Source organism: Astyanax mexicanus, chromosome 15 (assembly GCF_023375975.1).
Source record: "Astyanax mexicanus isolate ESR-SI-001 chromosome 15, AstMex3_surface, whole genome shotgun sequence".
NCBI lineage: Eukaryota > Metazoa > Chordata > Actinopteri > Characiformes > Acestrorhamphidae > Astyanax > Astyanax mexicanus.
In genome coordinates this window covers 7,143,100-7,161,945 of record NC_064422.1, presented here as the reverse complement: position 1 = coordinate 7,161,945, position 18,846 = coordinate 7,143,100, and the positions used below count along the sequence as shown (strand labels likewise).

The 18,846-nt window shown below is 35.5% G+C and overlaps 1 protein-coding gene across 2 annotated transcripts in view; it reads left to right on the top strand.

Moving 5' to 3' along the window:
• The window catches only part of ace (angiotensin I converting enzyme (peptidyl-dipeptidase A) 1), a 42,075-nt gene that overhangs the window by 15,749 nt on the left and 7,480 nt on the right, over nucleotides 1-18,846 (top strand). Inside the window, exons 7-18 of one of the 2 annotated variants that reach the window (XM_022669341.2) lie at nucleotides 1,390-1,562; nucleotides 3,097-3,320; nucleotides 3,419-3,563; nucleotides 4,221-4,319; nucleotides 4,676-4,798; nucleotides 7,427-7,638; nucleotides 8,949-9,088; nucleotides 9,974-10,132; nucleotides 10,727-10,814; nucleotides 12,345-12,488; nucleotides 16,465-16,656; nucleotides 18,493-18,590. In XM_022669341.2, the coding sequence (XP_022525062.2) occupies nucleotides 1,390-1,562; nucleotides 3,097-3,320; nucleotides 3,419-3,563; nucleotides 4,221-4,319; nucleotides 4,676-4,798; nucleotides 7,427-7,638; nucleotides 8,949-9,088; nucleotides 9,974-10,132; nucleotides 10,727-10,814; nucleotides 12,345-12,488; nucleotides 16,465-16,656; nucleotides 18,493-18,590 (1,797 nt within the window). Of the gene's footprint in view, nucleotides 1-1,389; nucleotides 1,563-3,096; nucleotides 3,321-3,418; nucleotides 3,564-4,220; nucleotides 4,320-4,675; nucleotides 4,799-5,583; nucleotides 5,699-7,426; nucleotides 7,639-8,948; nucleotides 9,089-9,973; nucleotides 10,133-10,726; nucleotides 10,815-12,344; nucleotides 12,489-16,464; nucleotides 16,657-18,492; nucleotides 18,591-18,846 lie in introns of those variants that run through there. The other variant, XM_022669342.2, reaches the window with a different exon arrangement.

Genomic DNA, 18,846 nt, shown 5'->3' with positions numbered 1-18,846 from the left:
CAGACCAGGGGCCTCATGTACTAAGACTTGCGTGGACTTCCTACTAAAATGTTCCGTACGCTCAGATCTGAAAAGTTCCGTAGGCACAAAAAAATCCGGATTTATCAAATCGTGCGTAGGCAGAATCCCACGTACTTTCTCTTAGTACATCACAATCAACTTGAAATCAAGCGCAAATGCACGAAAACATCACACCTGCCATGTCTCCTCCCTCAATTACGCAGAGTATAATGTAATAATAATAATAATAATAATAATAATAATAATAATTATTATTATTATTAGATGGATAATAAATAGATAGATAGATACTTTATTGATCCCTGAGGGGAAATTCTTGACATCCAGCAGCAGGTGTGTATAGTACACAAAGTTACAAAAAGATTAAAAATATATATATATAAATGATACATATAAATACAACAAAATAAAAAATAAAATGAAATTATAAAAGTACAGTCTTTAGTGTGTGTGTGTGATGTAAAATGGAGGTAGTGCAGTTGAACACAATAGACAGCGAACACCAGTTGATGTGCATAAAGTAAGGATAAGGATAACTGATGTCCGCCATACAGAAAGTGCAAACACAGTTATATAATAATTTAAATTTAGCAGTGCAAATGATACGTAAACAGTAGATGAATGAACTAGTGAATGAACTACTAGTGCAAAATAGGGTAGAACTATAAAAATAGTGTTATGGGCATCAGCAAGTCTGCCGCTGAATGCTTTAAATGCTTTCATTTAAATGCTTTAAATGAGTTACCAAATAGCCACACGTCACACACTTTTTTTTTTTATCCTCTCATGCTCTTGGAAATCTAAAACAGCTTATAAGCCAGTCACATCATGGGCCAAAAAAACATAATGGTCACGGAAAATGAGCTCTCAATGAATTCGTCCATTAGCAATATTTTCCAGTAATGCCAACGCTGCATCTCCAACAACTCCAGCTCAAACTTTTATGCATGTTTATATAATCTAGGCTAAGTGGAAACACGTTGAACGATTATTTCTGTAAGCCAATGAAATTGTCTCATTAATTTACTTTATTTTACCCAATAATGCTTACTACAATGTGTGCATAAAGGATGTCTTAATAGTTGTAATTTCAATGCATTGCCACTAAGTGTCGCCAAATGACAAAAACACAATATATACGTACAAAAAAAAGCCGTACGCCCGAAACGAAAGTGCCGTGGGGGAACGCACTTTCTCACGTTCAAGTCAAATTTAGTACATCTGACCGTGAACGTGAAATACGGCGTACGCAATCTTTTTGTGCGTACGCACCTTTAGTACATGAGGCCCCAGGTGTAGAGTTAATTCAGAGTTAAGCCATGTTCTAGCTTTTCAAGAACAATGAATCTATTCTTTGCATTTTCCCAGAACTACAACGCCACACATATGTTCCGGGTAGCTGAAGAGTTCTTCACATCCCTGGGGCTCAAGGAGATGCCACAGAAGTTCTGGGACAAATCAATGCTGGAGAAGCCTGATGATGGACGGGAGGTTGTGTGTCACGCCTCTGCCTGGGACTTCTACAACCGTGAGGACTTTAGGTGAGGAATTCATAATGACCTTCCCTTTGGATACACTAATACTGCTTTTAAATAAAGATAAAGTTTTCATCTTATCAATAGCAAACCAAGCATTAAATAATCTGGATAGGTTTGAGGTGTAATGTAAGTGAATGCTCTAATTCAGTGTTTAATTTTCTGTTAATTCTGACAACCTCATCTTAAGAAATATTCATACATATGCAACTATAAGATCATGTCATGATCTATACAGTGTGTATTAAACAGGGCCAGTGCCAGGTAAAAAAACACATTTACAACTTATCTCACAGCAAATCTGACAGCACCTGTGTTAAGCACACAACTAAATTTGCATTCCAGCATAAACATCTTACAATACACATGCATATCAAGCAGAAATAAAAAACAATACTAGATACAATAATCCCACCAAAACTAGCAATATTGAGAAAAGCAGCTTTTTTAGTCTTCTTTTTTATTCTCTGTGAAAATTTCTGGACAATTTCGTTTATGTTTCCTAAGTGTGTGCAATAACTAGCCATTTTTAACATTATGGGCCCTATTTTAGCGATAGGCGAGACCTCAATTGTGCATTGCTCAGCTTAATTTAGGCGTGTCGGTATGCTGCAACTTGAAAAGTGCAAAAGGCATTAATAATTTTTTTAATTAATAATGAGTGTAATTTGGGTCTAACAAAACATAAACCAATCAGTGTGCCAGTTGTGATCCCCTTTAAGAGGCAGGTGCGCTCTGACTTTGGTGCATTGACTGTGGACTGTTGTCAGGGTTTTAATCAGTCAGTGGAGCACCTGTATTTCCCACCACCAAGATAGAAACACACCATATATATACCTGAACACACCTCACTTCCAGACCACCATGCCCATCAGTGTAGATTTATTCAGAAATTCATACACTATTTTAATGATGCCCCCCCATTGGTACCAAGCCTGGAACTTAATATAGTTTGTTCCCTCCATATTCAAACCAGTCAGATCTTAAGTTTCTTGAGTGTGTTTTTAATGGACACTATCATAATATTTTTGAAGTATATCTTGTATATTTTGTATATTTTAATATACTCAACTTAGACACCCATTTAAACTTTATACTCTATAAACGATTTAGTGTAACTACATCCAATATTTTGCACACATCCTTCAAACTTGTCATTATTAAGGTCAGTATATAATCTATACCCGATTACATTAGTGCCAATGGTTTCTCAATTCTTCTTCAAGTACATGGCAGACAGGGAAAACTTTAGTGTATTTTGCTGCAACCAGTGGACTGAAGCTGTAGTGTAGTAGTACAACATGTAGTAATTATCTTTGTGTAAATGATATGTATTTGTTAGGGTACTGGTTTAGTGGTACATGTAGACATTTCATGAGATCTTATTGATCCAGATGGTAATAGTACTATTGTCAAAAGCTTGTACCCAGACAGTTCTTGTGCGATGTTGTTGTCAGATCTGTCTCTACATTACTAAGGGCTGGAATAAATAAGTACTGTGATAAATAAGTCTGATGTGTTATATATTTGTCTGTAACAGGATCAAGCAGTGCACTATAGTGACTATGGAGCAGCTTTTCACTGTACATCATGAGATGGGCCATGTGGAGTATTACCTGCAGTACAAAGACCAGCCAGTTAGCTTCAGGCGTGGAGCCAACCCTGGCTTCCATGAAGCCGTCGGAGACGTGCTGTCTCTTTCTGTCTCCACACCCAAACATCTACACACTATTGGCCTTCTGGACACTCTGCCTAATGATAATGGTAACAAGAAAGGCGTGATCAATAGTATATTGATTACCAATAACCAATTATTGCTAAGAATAATGCATTCATTCAACAAATGCTGTGATGTATTTCAGAGACAGACATCAATTACCTATTGAAAATGGCTTTGGAGAAGATAGCTTTCCTTCCGTTTGGATACCTCATTGATCAGTGGCGTTGGGGTGTGTTCAGTGGACGTACGCCACCTGAGAGATACAATGCAGAGTGGTGGTATCTCAGGTAAATTCTGATATTAAATCAAATGTTATTTTGTTTTATTGATATATCACAGTTACACACGTGTACAGATGAGTGAAACTGTTAGTTGTTAGTTCCCTAATATACGGTACCATTCAAAAGAATTAAAGAACAAACTAAATTCAGTGTTTTTTCATTCTTTAAAAAAATGTCTGCATTTTAGATTAATATTAAACTTATTCAAACTCTGAAGAAAAACATATGGAATTATTTACTAAACAAAAAAAGGGTGCAGGTGTAAACACTCCCAATGCACAATTAAAAACATACAAATACAAAAAGATACAAGTCTAATCACTCAAACCTCTTCAGGAGGTGTTCTGAGACCCATTTGAGCCACATGTTTGTTTCAGCTCAACTAACTGGAGATGAATTTGACTACTAGGAGTAAATGCATGTAGTAAAAATCTTATCAGAATCAGGATTACATAATGTGACCTGGTGTAAACAGGGTTTAGAAATAGTCCAATAAAGTATTTTACACTGACTGTAAAAAAGAAGTGAAGGAGTGTTTAGTTGATGATCTGTAAAAAGATAAAGATAAAATTATAAAATGTTTATCACTTATTCCCTTGAGGTTTTTTTTTTTATTAAGGATACGTCAATTAATATTAACAATGTCATATTTTTTGTACCTAGGACAAAATACCAAGGAATCTGTCCACCAGTGAGACGCACAGAAGAACACTTTGACCCTGGAGCAAAATACCACATCCCAGGAAATACTCCTTACATCAGGTGAGATTACTAACTTAATAGTTCGATTTTATTACCTGTTTTTTTTTCTTGTTTACATTATTTTGTATTTAAAATGTGAGTATAACGTATTACTAGTTAAATGTCTTACAGTTTTTGCTACTATATAATCTCTGAAGGAAACAATTATTCTTACTTTCACTGGCACAGTTATTTTAATTGTTATAATCTGTCATTGTATTTATTTGTTAAAACTTTTTTATTTGCATATTTAACTATTTTTATTACTTTTTTTTGTCAGTCACTGAATTATTATTATTATTATTATTATTATTATTATTATTATTATTATTATTATTATTATTATTATATAATTCAGCTGATCCTCTATCTTGTAGGTACTTTGTGAGCTTCATTCTTCAGTTCCAGTTTCATCAGAAGCTTTGTCAGGAGGCTGGACACACTGGACCACTGCACACCTGTGATATCTACAGATCTACCCAGGCTGGAGCAGTTCTAGAGTAAGTACTCAACCAGAAGAGCTGAAAAGCCTGAATAGAAAACTTCAGGATTTCTATATATCAAATACACACTATGACAAAATGCAGGATGGTATAATACAACCTACTTTTTTTCTAGATCTGATAATCGTTCTAGATTTTGACAAAGATCAATAATTCTGCTTGTGAAAGGCGAACTACATTATCTAGAGAAAAAAACACTAAAAAATTAAGTTTTTGACTTTAATTATTAAAGTTTAAGTTACACCCTCATTTACATATTGGAATTTATGCTCAAATGATCAGAAAACTGAAGCGACAAATGCTACACTACCCCAAGAAACATTACATCTTACAATGAGTATAAAACATCAAGGCAGGTCAGTGTTACTTGAAAAAAAAATCTATTTATTTTTTTAGGATTTAGTTTTTTCATTTCTGTCCATCAAAAGAATTCAGAATTTTTAAGGAGAAAATCTCAAGGTATAATCCAACCTACTTTTGTTACAAGATGCAAAAATAAAAAATCATATATACATTAGGTTAAATGAAATAAATTGCGTCTTCAATATTTTGCTAAATGGAGAGAGTTAAACAATACATTTTTACACCCAGTTTTCCATATTTGAATTTATCATAAAACAGTCAGAAAATTGACCTGATAAATGATGGACAAACATATCAGATTACATTTTGTAATGGGTCTGAAAAGCACGTGAAGGCGCGCGCTATTTCCGCTGTTCTTCCTCCTGTAACTGTAGTTGTTATTATGCTCCGCGCGCTGCGGCGGGTGTATCCGCGGCTCTGGCTCTGGAGGCGGCGGCGGCGGCGGCTCTGTGTCGCTGCGGTGGTTTTCTCCGCGGTTCTCAGCGCCGTTACCGTCCAGTGGAGCTCCCGGACCGGAGAGAGCGGCGCAGGCCGGTGGGTCAGCAGTCTTCTTACCCTGAAACCGGTCATTCCTTATCTTCAGACTCAGGACTTTAGTTGTGTAACCGCATTTAAACTAGAAAAAAGAGCGGCGAACCGCCCTTAAAACCAGCACACCTGAGTTACCTGAGATACAAGAAGAGTGGTCGCTGGGACTGTTTTACCTCAGAACAGGTGAACAGTACAGCTGAAACAGCAGTGCCATGGCGCTGTTTACTTGGTGTCGGAATGTTGTGGGAACGTTATTTCAGCACTTTTGAAGGTTTTGGCATCGTAAAAATGAAGAAGCTCGTGTAAAATAGACAATCCAGGTCTCTCTATGAGATTAGGGCATTTTTGTTAATCAGAAAGTAGGTTTGTTCTATGTTTATGTTACATTGTGTTCATTTGATTCGGTTAGTTTCGGTTTCAGTTTTTCCTAAATCTCGACAGTGATTGGTTAGTAAAAGCTGGTGCCTCTGACATCAGCATGTTGACAATTTAGCAGGTCGTTTTTTCCCGGGATAAACGAATGAACACGTAATAGTTTCATTTTCAAGTCGCGACTCACTTTTATAGAATACAAACTAAACAAAAGTTACTACAATGAAATTAAATATCAAAGCTGCACAAATAAATAAGACCACTTCTCTGAATATCTCAGCACTCATGCATTTAGATTAGTAAAAAACTCTTTCTGTCTCTTTCTTTTTTCCCCAATATAAAAGAAAGACAAGTACAAAAAAATATATAAATATATATAAATAGCATTACTCCCGTCAGCAGTGCATTTAGAATAGAATTCACCATAAGAAGGAGCTCATCCTGCAACAAAAAGACAATTCATGTGATGACTGGCAAATAGCTTATTGTTGAGGAAATTAAATAAATACTAACTTTCAGCTCAGAAATCTTAAAATACAGCTTCCTATGCTGTTAATATTTTAAGCACTCTTTGTACTTAGTCTTTAATGCATGTGTTGTTTTGTTCTACTTGTACAGGGTCAGATTTGGACTCTTGCAATGCCGCTACACTGAGTATCAAGTAATGCAGTACAAATACTTCATTACATTACTTATGTACTTAAGTAGAAATCTGTACTTTACTGGAGTAATCATTTCTAGTCAACTTTTTGCTTCTACTATAAGCCCCTGTGGTGCAGTCTAAGCTTTTGTCATTAATGGCATTTTTCCTCTTACATTACTTTTACTTTTATACTTTAAGTAGTTCTAAAAAACAGTACTTTTATACTTTTACTTACTGGCTACAGCTGCCATCTGAAGCTGGTTTACTTAGATTGACCTATAGTTGTGTATTGTGTTACAAACCATCCAGTGCTACGTAATTGAACTGTTTATGACTCTAGTCTGGATTTTAATTGCTACAAATAATTATAATGTTTCCTAAGCTGGTCAACCAGCTCAACTAGCTTGAGCATCTTGAGCTGTTCAGGCTGTTTTCTCAGCGGTTGAATGGTGAGGACTCTTGATCTCCTTAATGTGGTGAAACAAGCCTCATCAGAAAATGCAAACGACTGTTTAATTGCAAAGATGCGCCTCTGTAATTGTGTTTTGTGTTTGATTGTAATCCGACCATGATGAGACCTGTGAGTGTTTACACCTGCCTGTTTAATTTGATCCAGTGACCTGATTTTGTCTCTACCAAACTCATACTAATGTGAAATACAAACAGTACTGATTGCTTCTAGGAGGTGAATGTTTTCTGAAACTTGTGTTTGACAGGAAAGTCCTGCAGGCTGGCTCCTCTAAGCCCTGGACTGAAGTGCTGCAAGAAGCTTTGGGCACAAATAAGATGGACGCCGCCGCCCTGATGGAGTATTTTCTACCCGTCACCACCTGGCTAGAGGAACAGAACAGGCTGACTGGAGAAACTCTGGGCTGGCCTGACTTTGACTGGATGCCACCTGTTCCAGAAGGTTACCCAGAAGATGTTGGTAAGCATAAATATAAATATAAATATAAATACAATATATATATTTAAAACTAGAAAGCAGGACTCAATCTATTTATTCATTTTTTATCTTGGCTTTGCTTACACTGTAACTCATTCCTGTTTTTTTACATATACTAAATAACAGTTTGACGATGTTCCGTTGTAAAACTGTAGAAACCAATGCATCTTGGGGTGCCCTATGAAAACAGCTGCTACTTATTTAGAAAACAGTAATATTTAAAGGTAAAATGTGAATTTGTCAAGCAATTTGCTAATATGTTGTGAGACTAAACACCAGTCAAAAGCAATTATAATGTAATGTAGACTGTAAAAAGTAATATATAGAATCTAGCCACTTTCTCTTGGATTTTCAGTTGGACACTTCACATAATGATTAAGTCTCTGTCCATAGTATTTTAGGCTGTAAGTGCAAGCTACGGTTTTTATATTAGAAGAAGAAGAAGAATAACTTAAATTAATAACTAATAATTTACAGTGAAACTCATTTCAGTGTATGGCTAGATATAATTTAGCATTTTGTCCTAATGTCCCCTAACATTTAAAGCATGAACGGTTATTGCAAACAATAATTACAGTATTTTAATGTATTCTTTTGTGCCAAACCAGGGACAGACACTCGCAGATATCAAACATACAACATACAATTTAGGAATAGTTACAGAGAGGCAGGGTCAGTAACATAAAGGCAGCTAATGTAAAGAACGTATCAGAGTGTAGTAGGCAAAATGGGGTCATACACAGGAAATCCAGCAGTTAAAGGGCACGGCAGAAGAGTAGCAGAATAGTCAAAATGGGTCAGTGCTGTAGGAGAGCTAGCTAACTAAATTTAATACTCTGCGACGGACAGAGAAAACAAAGGGGTATATATATATATATATACAACACAGACCAGGTGCTGACAATCAGAAGCTGGGGGAGTGAGAACGCCATAGCAACACGTGATTAGCAGACTTAGGAAAGTAACTCTTATACAAATGTCTTATCTGACAGTCTTACAAGGTACCCGATGGCCTCTGATGCTTTTAGTCTTTCTTTCTTTGTGTTCAAGATGCTGTTGTTCATCAGAAAATGTTTTCCTCTTTTAGTTATTATGCTTACAGTAATTATATCTTTTTGAGTTTGATAAATGCTGATTAAGCTGCTTAACTATCTACTTTTTTTTAACTGTGTGGATACATATCTTTGAACAAATGTAAATAGAATAGTAAGCACATTTTGATTATAAAGGCATATACTGTATTTGTTGTAAAAATGTACTTGTTGAATATATCATGTCTTCCTTATTCTCAGCTGACAAGATAACTGACGAGGCGCAGGCAAAACAGTTCTTGGCTGAGTACAACTCCACGGCAGAGACTGTCTGGAACGCTTACACTGAGGCCTCCTGGTCCTACAACACCAACATCAATGAAGCAAACAAGCAGAATATGGTGAGATTCCAAACATATTTAATAACTGGTTTATTCAGGGGAAGTTAATTATCTGAACTTTCTTCTCCTTAAATGTTAAAAATAGCCTCGTTACTTTTATTACATTTCAAATTTTTTAATTCCGGCTTCTCATCGTTCAATAAAACCCTTATCCAGATAAATCTCTCCATCCAGATAGAGTGAATCTGATTGTGATTGGATGTAGAGAAGTTTAAACATATACCATTCTGACACCCTATTGGTTTATACTGTGATCCATCACACCTGCACACGTCACGTCCCCACACTCCAACAAGAAACATTCTTTAATATATTTACATTCTACTAAAATACATTCATTTTCAATGAGCATATATGCAGCTGAAACAGGGAGGAGCCTAGTGCATCCCAAATTATATTATGAACATTAACATTTTAATAATTGAACAAATATATTCATTATACTTAGTAGTCATACTTTTAGTAAAATGTGCTTTGGGGAGGGAGGGTAGTGCACTATAGGACCCTGCCTTTTACTTACATTACTTTTACTTTTATACTAGGTATTTAGTAGTTTTGAATCCAGTACTTTTACACTTTTACTTAAAGAGTAAAAAGCTTGAGTTGATGCTTTAACTTCTACAGAAGTATTTTAAACCCTGGTATCTATACTTTTACATACAGAGTAATGAATGTCAATACATTTGACTCCTTTGGATAAAATACATGTATTTTTTAAATCATGACATTTAAAAATAAGTCTATTCTTATTTTTTTTCCACCTAGCAAAATTACAGAGAATTATTGTAAAAATGTATTTACTAATTTAGTCTACTAACTAGTAGACTTATTTCTTCTCGCTTATTTGATGTACCTCATATGACTGATCTGAATTTGTATCTTTAGCTGGAGAAAAACCTGGAGATGGCCAATCACACAAAGACGTACGGACTGGAGGCCCGCAAGTACGACACCTCTGACTTCCAGGACTCTTCAGTGAAGAGGATTCTGAAGAAACTGAGTGACCTAGAGAGAGCTGTGCTCTCTGATGATGACCTGAAGGAGGTAAGAAAGAGGAGAAAGACAAGAGCAGTGTTGTTTGGAAAGTTGGAACAAAATATGAGTAAAACAGTATGATCAGTGCATTCTCTTTCTAGGCTTTTCCAGTCAAAACAAAATAGAGTATTATACACTGACATGTGAAATGTCATGAGACAGACCTGAAACTAGCTTTATATATAAATGTCCCGTGACTTTTGCCATGTCCCGTAATAAAAAAAGTACCTCCTGCTTATTATCTGTTTGCTTGGACAATTCATTATTACGTACTGCATACTCACACACATGTTCGGGAAAGGGAATCACCTGCTCATCTTACCTTGCCATGAGCACGCTGACCAGTGTTCAACCTCACTCACAGGATAACACCTCACAACTTATAGGTGTGGCAATTCTCAAGTCTGGAACAATATATCTATATCTATATCTATCTATATATATATATATATATATATGCATACTTCTGTCCCATTAACTTTTGGCATGTCAGATTGTATTTTTAAGTACGAAGGAAAGTGTATTTTGAATTTGTAAATTATACCATATATATCTTTATTTTGTACCAATTTCTGTGCCAATCATGTTTTTTTACTCTTTTAGTACAACAACCTGTTGGCCTCCATGGAGACGACTTACAGTGTAGCTAAAGTCTGTAAAGATGATGGAACCTGTCTACCTCTTGATCCGGGTGAGTTTACTGACTGGCATAAGCTTACAATTAGGCCATTTCATTTACATTTTATTATACAATATATGAACTATGAACATGACCTGAATAATGTTTCCTGACTTCAGTGTAGCTCATTATGTTTTTCTTAGCAATTAATTACTATTAATGTGAAAGAGCTATTATATCGGCTTTGTTTTGAAACAGCAGTTTAATTTTATTTGTGTTTTATTTATGGAGGATATTTTGTGTATGTATATATATATATATATATATATACATATATACACATATATACATATATATACACAAAATATATATATATATATATACACAACAAAATTTTAAATATATTAAATATCCTGATATTGGAATTGGAATATATATATATATATTCCAATTCCAATATCAGGATATTTAATATATTTAAAATTTTGTTGCTTGGTAAAAGGGTGCATGCGTCGTGTGTAAATGCAAATTTATACAATTATATTATAATATTATCAGTGGCATATATTGGCTAAATGGTTTGAATATCATTTTAAATGCAATAAGACCCTAAAAAACGTTATGATGAAACTGGCTCTCATCAGGACTACTATGTATTTTATTTATATTCCTTTAATTGTTTGCAGCTTTTATGCATTAACTAAATATGCTGCACTTTTGGTTTTGTGTTAGAATTCTTTTTTTGCATAAATTTATTTTGTTTACACATGTGTTAAATAAAACGTTAAAAGTCGCTGTGATGCAGTGTTATATTTGTGGAATTATAAAAAAAAAAAAATAATTAAATGTTATGTCATATCGCCAAGAATATTGTTATCGAAACAAAAATACCCTGAAATATTGTGATAATATTTAGGGCAATATCGCCCAGTCCTAGTCCCCTAATAAAATCTCATTGTGAAAATTTGGCATAAAGATCCATCAAAAGGGGCGCTGAGTGGTCCAGCGCTCTAAAGCTCTGCCACTATGAGCAGGAGGTTGCAGGTTCGAACCCCCGCTCATGCAGCTTTGCCATCAAGCTGCCGGCGCTCAGAGGGAGCACAATTGGCCCTGCTCCCTCCAGGTGGGTAGATGGCGCTCTCCCCCCAGGGACACAGGGCGTCTGTGAGCTGATGTAGTAGAACCGAGGCGCTGCGCTTTCATCCGAGCGCGCTGTGATGCTGCTCGACAGCAGCTCGGAAAGAAGCGGTGGCTGACTTCACATGTATCAGAGGAAGCATGTGTTAGTCTTCACCCTCCTGGTGTGTTGGGGCATCAATAGTGATTGGGGGAGTCCTAATGAGTGGGTTGGGTAATTGGCCGTGTAAATTGGGGAGAAAATGGGAAAAATTTGAAAAAAAAAAAAAAAAAAAAAAAAAAGATAAATCAAATGTAATAGTGAAACCTGACAGCTATTACTAGTCTAGTGCTTTATTTATAATGTAAAAATCCAGATCCAAGCAGTGGTGGAGTGATTGATTGTATAAGTTGTGTGATTCTGGTTGGTCTGTGGTACTGTATTGTACAGTTGACAGTTCCCTCCATTATTTTTTTTTTCTCTAGACCTGAATAAGATCATGGCTGAGTCCAGAGACTATGATGAGCTGCTGTTTGCCTGGCAGGGCTGGCGCAACGCTTCAGGAAGAGAACTGCGCCAAAGCTATGTGAGATACGTGGAGCTCGCCAATTTGGCTGCCCGCAGTAACGGTAAGCGCCTCAAAATGAAAGCAGCCTCTGTGGGAACAGAGCCCACTACTGTAAAACCCTGCAGAAACATGAGAACTGGGCTGGTTATGTGGACAACGCTGAGCAAATGAGTCTGCCTATGAGTTCATTCTGCTGCCTAGATTGTGTGTGTGGTTGCTACGTAAAGTTCCAGTTAAATATTTGGACAATTTACGTAGTGTTTTTTAACTATTTTAAAATGTTCTGCATTATAGATTAATACTAAAGTCATTCAAATTCTTCAAAGTAGCACCTATTGCATACATTACACAATTTTGCACATCTTGGCTGGATTTTCTCAGTCAGTTTTATGAGGCAGAGTCACCTGGAATTCAGGCTTTCAGTTAACAGCTGTGCTGAACTCGTCAAGAGTTAATTACTTAAGTTTCTTGTCTCTTAATAAATTGTTTGAGAGCATCAGTTGTAAAGTAGTGAAGAGGAAGAGTTACAGGTATACAGTGAATAGCTCTATTTAAATTATGTTCTAATCCATATTATGAGAAACAAGAACTACTCAACTAAGTAAAGAAAAAAATACTTTAAGAAATGAAGGTCAGTCAATCTGAAACACTTCAAGAAATTTGAAAGTATCCTCAATTGCTTTAACAAATACGATTAAAACCTTATGATGATGGAACTGGCACTCATTAGGAACACCAAGATACGTTCATCAGAGTCAATGCCAATCTCTGATGTCAGAATTTATTTATTTATTCATATATGCATATTTGTGTGATTCAAATCTGATTTAACATAAACAAAATGCTTTATTTAGACTTAAGACACTGAAAATAAAATAACTACCCAAAATGTGTAGTGGTTAATGTGTAAAAAATGAACAAAAAACAAGTATTTGGAATTGTAAGCTATTAATTATTATTCAATTATTACTAATTGATTGTTTGGTTAATGTTCTAATTCATATTATGGCAAGAACGATTCAACTAATTAAAGAAAAAAAAATTGAGAAATGAAGGTCAGTCAATCTGAAACATTTCAAGTATCCTCAAGTGCATTAGAAAATATTAATAAAAACATTATGGTGATGAAACTGGCTCTCATCAGGACTGCCTCAGGAAAGGAAAATCAAGAGTTATCTGTTGCACAGGATAAGTTCATTAGAGTTACCAGACACCTAAATGCTTCACAGAGTATTTTGGTTTGTTTAACTCTTTTAAGTTACTACATGATTCCTTATGTGCTCCTTCATAATCTGGATAACTTCAGTATTCATTTACAATGTCTGTTTCTTTTTAATGCAATATTGTGCTAATTTTATAAACTACAGTTATGGTAATATTAAACAGTAAATGCCTTGTTTATACAACTGTAACTGACATTTGGCATTACACATGATGCTCTTTGGCTTGGACACTACAGCTTGGCCAGGAGACAGTTATTGGGCTCTTGTTGATTTCTGAGGCAGTTTGAAAGAGTGTGAGTGTGTGTGAGTGTGTGTGGTTGTGAGTGTGTAGCTGTGTATAGAGATTTTTTTTTTATAGCTACATGCTTTAGCACTCAGCAGCCCTGTTCTGAGAGAACGCATGGCCTGGCCTTTTCGGTTGAGCTGTTCATAATTGTTTCCACTTCGCAATAACTGCACATACGCTTCACCGGGGGAGTTCTGGAGTTGTAAAGGCTCTTTAGCACCCCCGGTTCAAGTGCCAGTGCTTTTCCGTGAAAGATTGCACATCTGTTTGTGCTTGATTTTATGTGCTTTTTAGCAGAGTAACAGTATACATTGGTTAGAAAGGCTGTTTTGAAATATTTGGACATGAAATGTGTGTGTATAGACACTTAAACGCTATGTTCACACCTGGTCACTTCATGTGTCTTGATATTAGAATTATATCTGGATAAGCCTGAGCCAAATTGCAAGTGTGAACACACCCAAAATGCATTAACCCTTGAGTGGTGTTCATATTTTTGTTACTCGTTTACTTTGTTACTTGTATTTAATTCAGCAAAATTAAGCAATTTTACATTAAAATGCTTTACACATGCTCGCTTCACCTAAATTGCAAGCAATATAAACAGCTTACATGGTTAATATTTGCCCTTTACCTTTCTTATGTTACATTTCTTTCAAAAAGTGCTACTCTTTTTTTATTAGTTTTTTAATAAAATGTAAAAGAAAATGAATTAAACTAAAGATAGGAGTAGAAAATTTGTTTAGTTTCAAATTTACAAATGAAGCAATGTTCATTAGCTCTTGGCCAAACATACTGTATGTAATATAAATGTGTGTGTGTGTGTGTGGGGGGGGGGGGGGGGGTGCACAGTGTGTGTTTATTGAAAATGTTTTTCACAAAAAATGAGCCAATGCCAATGAGTTTGAGTTAGAAATTTTTTTTTTTTAGTATCATTTGATGAAAAATGAAAACGGGTCCCACAGACCCGAACACCACACAAGGGTTAAAGGAGAAATCCGATGTGAAATGGACTTGGGATGTAGTGAAACATGATAAGTACAAACATTTGTTAAATAGTAAACCTCCATTTGATCCTAGCTTTCTGAATTTTAGAACTTTTAGCCAGTCCTCCCAACAGACTTACAATGCTAGTGATAGGGGCATAGCATGCTTTTTTTCTCCATGCAAAGAAATCAGTATTTTTACACCATTATCAAGCTTATATTAGCTCCACACTTCATTGGTAGAATTCTGAGGGCCTGACATTTAAATCGAGACACTGAGAACTCAGAAAGTGCACAAATAGTTTATTAAAACTCTGTTTATACACACAGTACCTTCAGGTAGTTCTCAAGTCACCAATGAATAGGTAGGATGTATAAGCTGTTGCTGAAAATGTCTCTATAATTGAATGTATTTCCACAAAATTGACTTTGCAATCTTTTTCACTATCCTGCCGATTCATTCATGCTGGTCAGTCAATAACGTGATTTAATAATTGTGTGAAAAATAGTGTTTTTAATAAACTATCTATGCACTTTTAAAGCTCTCAGTGCATTCATTTAAATATTACGACCCTCAGAATTCTGTCAATAAAGTGTGGAGCAACTTTGAGTTTGATAATAATATAAGAATAGTGATTTCTTTGCATGAGGTAATGCTGTGCTCCTATCACTAGCATTGTAAGCCTGTTGCTAAAAGTGCTGTATTTGGGAGTGAATGGTGGCGTGCTATTCGACAAATGTTTGTACTCATTATCATGTGTCACTAATTAGAAGTCTATTTCACACCGGATTTCTCATTTAAACGATATTCCAATTTGATCTCACTCTCTAAGACACATTTAACATCTAATGATGTTGTATGTGCAAAATTGGTTCTGACTAAAACAGGCGTACTCGGTCCAAATCTATTGAATCATGGTTCGTTGTGAAAGTGTGAAAGTGTTTTTCAAATGGTTCAGACTTTCAGACCAATTACAGGAAGTTAATCGAGTGTCGAAATCCAACTTCCTGCAGGTGCGTCACGCAGCAGTATGGGTAAAACAGATTATGGTGCTGACAATTTCTGTATCTACTGTAACTGTAGATTAAACTCATTCTCCTGCGTGATACGCATGCTCATTCAGCACATAGAATTCAGCACAACACCTGTAAAAAAGGCAGCTTGAACTGACAGCACTCTATAACAAATTAATGGGAAGTACAGTGAGACTCCAGTTTAGGAGATGGTGACAGAACTTAAAGTAAAGTAAAGTAAAGTAATGCTTTTAGTCACTAAACTGTAGTGTGAAACCGAAACTAACCGGATCAGATGTACAAAATATAATATAACAAACACATTAATTTGGGTTCAGACTTTTAGGCACCTGAAAACTCCTCCCATTATAATCCAAACATCAGTAATATTTGTCATGTAGCAATGAATGAATTTGTACATTTCATAAACAAGGTCTACAAGGTTTTAATTAGATGTTTTGGTATGTTTTGTTTGTAAATGTGTGTTAATTTTATATGTTCTGCTCTTTCTGGTCCACCTATTTACAGGTCATGCTGACAATGGGGCTTTCTGGCGTTCCTTATATGAAACCCCCACCTTTGAGGAGGATCTGGAAGCATTATGGAAAGATCTACAGCCGCTCTACCTCAATCTTCACTCTTACGTCCGCCGTGCCCTCTTCAAAAAGTACGGAGCGAAACGCATCAACCTCAAAGGGCCAATCCCAGCTCATTTACTAGGTAAGAAAAGATATCAACACTGTAAAAAAGCAAATAAAATGATTATATGACAGAATTTCTCAACATTTAAATTATGTCTATACTATTGTTCTTCTTGTTATTCTTTTTTATTTCTAAGGTTATTTCTAAGTCACGTTTTCTTAAATTTTTTGAAAATACTGTTTAAATGTACGTAAAACACAAAAAAATAAGTTTTAACAATAACTTTAAAAAGCGTAGAAACTCTAAATTAGATTATTAAAGATTAGTATAAATTGTAAGTGGTGGCAAGTTATATTTGCATAAGAGGTGTGTCACCCATGACTAACTTACCATCAGTGTGTAGTCTTATCAACAAAGGCTACCTTCCTTAGGGTAGTTAGTTAATACACAAAGCTACAAGGAAAAAGTAATTTTTTTAACCCCATTAATAAAGATATTAGTAAAGAAAATGCTAATATACACTTATGTCCAAGAAAACTGTAGCCAGGCAGTCAACCAGTATAAAGAGTGTAAGTAAATACCAAAGTGATGGAAGCCCTGGTGGGCAAGAATACACACTGATGGAAAGTTAGTGGTGGGGACACACCCATTATGCAAATAAATGATTCTGATAGGAACCAATAGGGAAAATGCATGGGTTACTATGACGCAAAATTGTTTATGTAAAATCTATTAAGATACAGTAACTTAAGCTTAAAATATACTACAGTAAGTGTGGAGCAAATAGTATGAATTAGTATTTAAGTTGAATATTTTACCAAAAGGTTTAAAAGTTTCTGAATTTGAAATGAAATAAATTTTTATTTGGAAATTTCTCCCACACCCCTCCTCTGCACATGCTCACTGAAAAACCTAAAAAAAAGGAGTTTAGTTTACTTGAGTGTATTCATTTATATAAGTCTTTTTTATACTAAATTACAACTTTACGAAAATTACACAAGTTAAATGATTAAGATATTATGAAATAAGTAAAGCTCACTAATGTTATTTGAGGAAGTAGTGATGTTACCTTCTATAGTGTAGAATTATCTGTATGTTCATACAAAAGAACAACTGCGAATATATATAGACCACCTAATGGTGAGGTTTTTCCTTGATTTTACCAAATTGACAAGCCATCAAACCAAACTGAACTGCTTAAATCTTTGCCCCAGGAGTGGCAAAAACTTATCCAAAAGCATTGTGTAAGACGGGTGGAGGAGAACATGCTAAGTTGCATGTAAACTTTATGAATATGAACTTGTTTTATTTGAATTATTTGAGGTATGAAAGCTCTTTTTTGTTAAGCTTTTTTTTGTTATTTCAGCCATTTCTCATGTTTTGCAAATAAATGCTCTAAATTACAATTATTAATAATTTTATTTGGAATTTGGGAAAAAAATGTTGTCTGTAGTTTATAGAATAAAACAACAATGTTCATTTTACTCAAACATAAACCTATAAATAGTAAAATCAGGGCTGTAGACTGTATAGGCTGTATATTTTATAGTAGTATAGCTGTTATCTTATAGTTGAGCTATAAGGCTTATAGTGCAGATCTGAGCCTGGAGTCATTGTTACTGAGAGCACATTAATATTCTGCAGCTGTTTACGGCGACTCCAAAGTAAATCGGCAGGGTTTAATGTGCTTTCAAAAAAACTGTCAAGCGTGACTGTGTGTGTGAGACACACACACACACACACACACACACACACACACATACACACACACATACTTCCACATGACTGAAGATGTGGAGTGCTGGAGTGGTGTGGAATTCCAAGCCCAGCGGTTTTCGGTGCCAGTGCGCCAGCAGGCACTTACACATTTTCTCCTCTTTCTTTTTTTTTCTCCTCACTGTTTTCTCCCCTCAGGAAACATGTGGGCCCAAACGTGGTCCGGCATCATGGACCTGGTTAGACCCTACCCCAACGCCGCTCAGGTGGACGTCACACAAGCCATGATAGCCAAGGTAAGTACAGACTTTTTGGTCGGACATTTCAAATTCAAAACCAAAATTGTCGGAAACATTTAAATTTTTTTTATTGTTTATTAACTTTTTTTATTGTCTATGAACTTCTGTCAAATAGTCCACTAATATTTGCTCTCAGAATTCTGAAAAACAGCATTTGTAGCCGATGCTCCCAACAAACTTGCAATGCTAGTGATAGGGGCGTAGCTCCAGACTTCATCGGTAGAATTCGAAAGAGGCCCTGAAATTTAAATCC